The 2,670-nt window shown below is 44.1% G+C and overlaps 1 protein-coding gene across 1 annotated transcript in view; it reads left to right on the plus strand.

Moving 5' to 3' along the window:
- The window catches only part of fto (FTO alpha-ketoglutarate dependent dioxygenase), a 164,285-nt gene extending 162,110 nt beyond the window's left edge, over nt 1-2,175 (plus strand). Inside the window, exon 10 of the mRNA XM_056278611.1 lies at nt 551-2,175. Within this exon, the coding sequence (XP_056134586.1) occupies nt 551-557 (7 nt within the window). The 3' untranslated portion in view covers nt 558-2,175. The remainder of the gene's footprint in view (nt 1-550) is intronic.
- Nucleotides 2,176-2,670: the final 495 nt, after the last annotated feature.

A 2,670-nucleotide genomic window follows, 5' to 3' on the forward strand; every position in this document is an offset into this window, starting at 1 on the left:
GGCGAAACTCCTCACTGTCAGGTGAGAAGAAGCGGCTGGTGACCCCACATGTATCGGAGGAGGCATGTGGTAGTCTGCAGCCCTCCCTGGATTGGCAGAGGGGGTGGAGCAGCGACCGGGACGGCTCGGAAGAATGGGGTAACTGGGGGGGGGGGGTTTGGCACAGGGGGCCAAATTTGCCATTATTCCATCAAAATATAGAGAGAGTTTAAACCAAATTTTGAATTATATCCATTTATGCATTTTATACATTTTGGCCCACACACAGGTCAAAATGTATATACATGCAAACACAAAAGTGTGCATGAAGTCACAATAAATAATCATTTTTCAAACCAGACATCTCTTTTCAAACTGTAACTGTCCTTAAACAGTGAAAGACTGAAACATTAGATAGATAGATAGATAGATAGATAGATAGATAGATAGATAGATAGATAGATAGATAGATAGATAGATAGATAGATAGATAGAATGTCCGATAATTTGACAGTGCATCCTATTCAAAAAGCAAAAAGAAATGACTCAGCCCTTGTTTCTACTCCTACAGAATGTGAAGAAGGATGAAGAAAAATTGAAGGAGAGAGAAAGAAAAAAAAACACCAGCTTTTCTCAATGGCCTCCACATCAACTTGGGGACTAGGTAGACTGAAGACGACCCATAAGTGATCACAACGAAATTTAATTTCTTTTTAAAGCTTCCACGGTCTCCACCCCCCCCCCCCCCACCCTAGAGTAGCCCCCTAACAGACTCCCAGCACATCTCACCTAACCAGTATCTTGGTTTCTGATTGGAAGGATACCGGGTACCCATCCCTGATGATAAGAACCAGAATAGTGCTTCACTAACGCGCTAACAAAGCAAGCTTAGCACTAAGTTACTAGTCTCATAATGGTCTAACAAGATGCAAGTGGAGCCTGCAATTTCAGTGTTAGCATTCTTCGTGTAGGTATTTATTATTTCACTGTAGTCTGCTGCTTAATCTCATGTAACCCGGACTTGCTATTTCAGTGGATCGACTCTTTTCCAGTAGTCACACTTCATTCAGTAAAGTATGCTTTCTTCAGCTCACACAGTGTTATAGGTCATAATGGCATGGTGAAAAACTAGCTCACTTTGTATTGCATTCTTCACTTTAAGTGTTAGTCATGATAGCCCTTTTTTTGTGTTCGGACGTGAGAGGAGCCTGAAAAGACCAAAGAAGGATTTGTGATATGAAAGTTATGAATGTCTGAATGTCAGTTGATGAAGAACATGAAGAATGTTTTGTATGATGTTTACATTTTGATGGTGTGTTTGTGTTCAGTTTCTGTGTCTGCTTGTGTTAGTGTGTGTGTGCACACGCATCTCCTTTCCATTCATGATTTTAAATTGTGAGCCTTTTTGCATATACTGTATGTGTTGACCCCCCCAGTCCAAAGACATGTAAGGCAGGCGAATCGGAGATGCTAAATTGCCCCTAGGTGTGAATGTGTGCATGGATGTGTCTGTCTGTGTGTCTGCCCCACGATGGACATGTGACCTGTCCAGGGTGTTTGCCCGCCCTCCACCCAATAGCGCTGGGATGGGCTCCACCACCCCACCACCCTAATTAGATGAGCAGCTTGAATGAATGTTAAGTGTGTGAGAGTGAGCACAATGTGTGTGTGCATGAGTGTTTGCATGCATGTGTGGGTGTGTGCATGCGCGCATGTGTGAGTGCATGTGTGCACGTGTGGGTGTGAGAGAGGATGCATTTGTGTGTGCAGGTGACCCGTTAGCGTAGTCTTGTGAGTGGATCTTTTAGCGTACTGGTGCTCTCGCATCCATGTGTGTTCCCACACACATGAAGGCGTGTGTATGTGTGTGTGTGTGTGTGTGTGTGTGTGTGTGTGTGTGTGTGTGTGTGTGTGTGTGTGTGTGTGTGTGTGTGTGTGTGTGAGAGAGTCTGAGTGCGTTACGGGTGTGTGAGCCTGTAGTCAGCCTGCGAGTTGTTTGTGCTGTGAGATGCACATATGGAGAGACAGTAGCGACGGGGCCCTCTCTGCCTCTGCTCTGATGAAAGGCAGCACTGATAGAATGACCCGGAACACAACCGCCGCTTCTCATAATTACAGCTGTTCAATCGCTTTTAATTACTCTTAAAGCGTGTAGAGCACCACATTCCTCTGTAACGCTGCAGGCCATCGGAGAAAGAGAGGAGAGAGAGAGAGAGAGAGAGAGAGAGAGAGAGAGAGAGAGAGAGAGAGAGAGAGAGAGAGAGATCTTCCGCTTCTGACAAAATCCGCTTTGAAAAAAAGCAAAAACGGTGGAAAAGGGGGCCAACGTCAAAGCGGTGCAGCAGGCCTCCTCGTTTGATTTCGTTTTCTATCTAGTTCATGATGAAGTAGAGATGCTGTTTACTATTAAAAATGCAGAATGCACTTCTTTTTTTTTTACTTCTGAAGTTATTTCAAGATGTTAATGGTTGCCAAACGTTGTTCCTCTTGCTTCCTCTTTTGCTGTGTCTCTTTTGTATGTTGTCAGAGAGATTTGTTTGTAGATCAGCAGCAGTGTTGAATTATTTGAACCACTCTGTGCTCCCTACGCCACAGCTTGTGTGTCTGAAGCAATAGAAATGGCAGAAAATAATAAAAAAACGTTTTATCAAACGACCTGTGTCCCTTTGTGTTCTGTTGTTGTGTTTGTGT

Source organism: Lampris incognitus, chromosome 4, assembly GCF_029633865.1.
Source record: "Lampris incognitus isolate fLamInc1 chromosome 4, fLamInc1.hap2, whole genome shotgun sequence".
Classification (NCBI taxonomy): domain Eukaryota; kingdom Metazoa; phylum Chordata; class Actinopteri; order Lampriformes; family Lampridae; genus Lampris; species Lampris incognitus.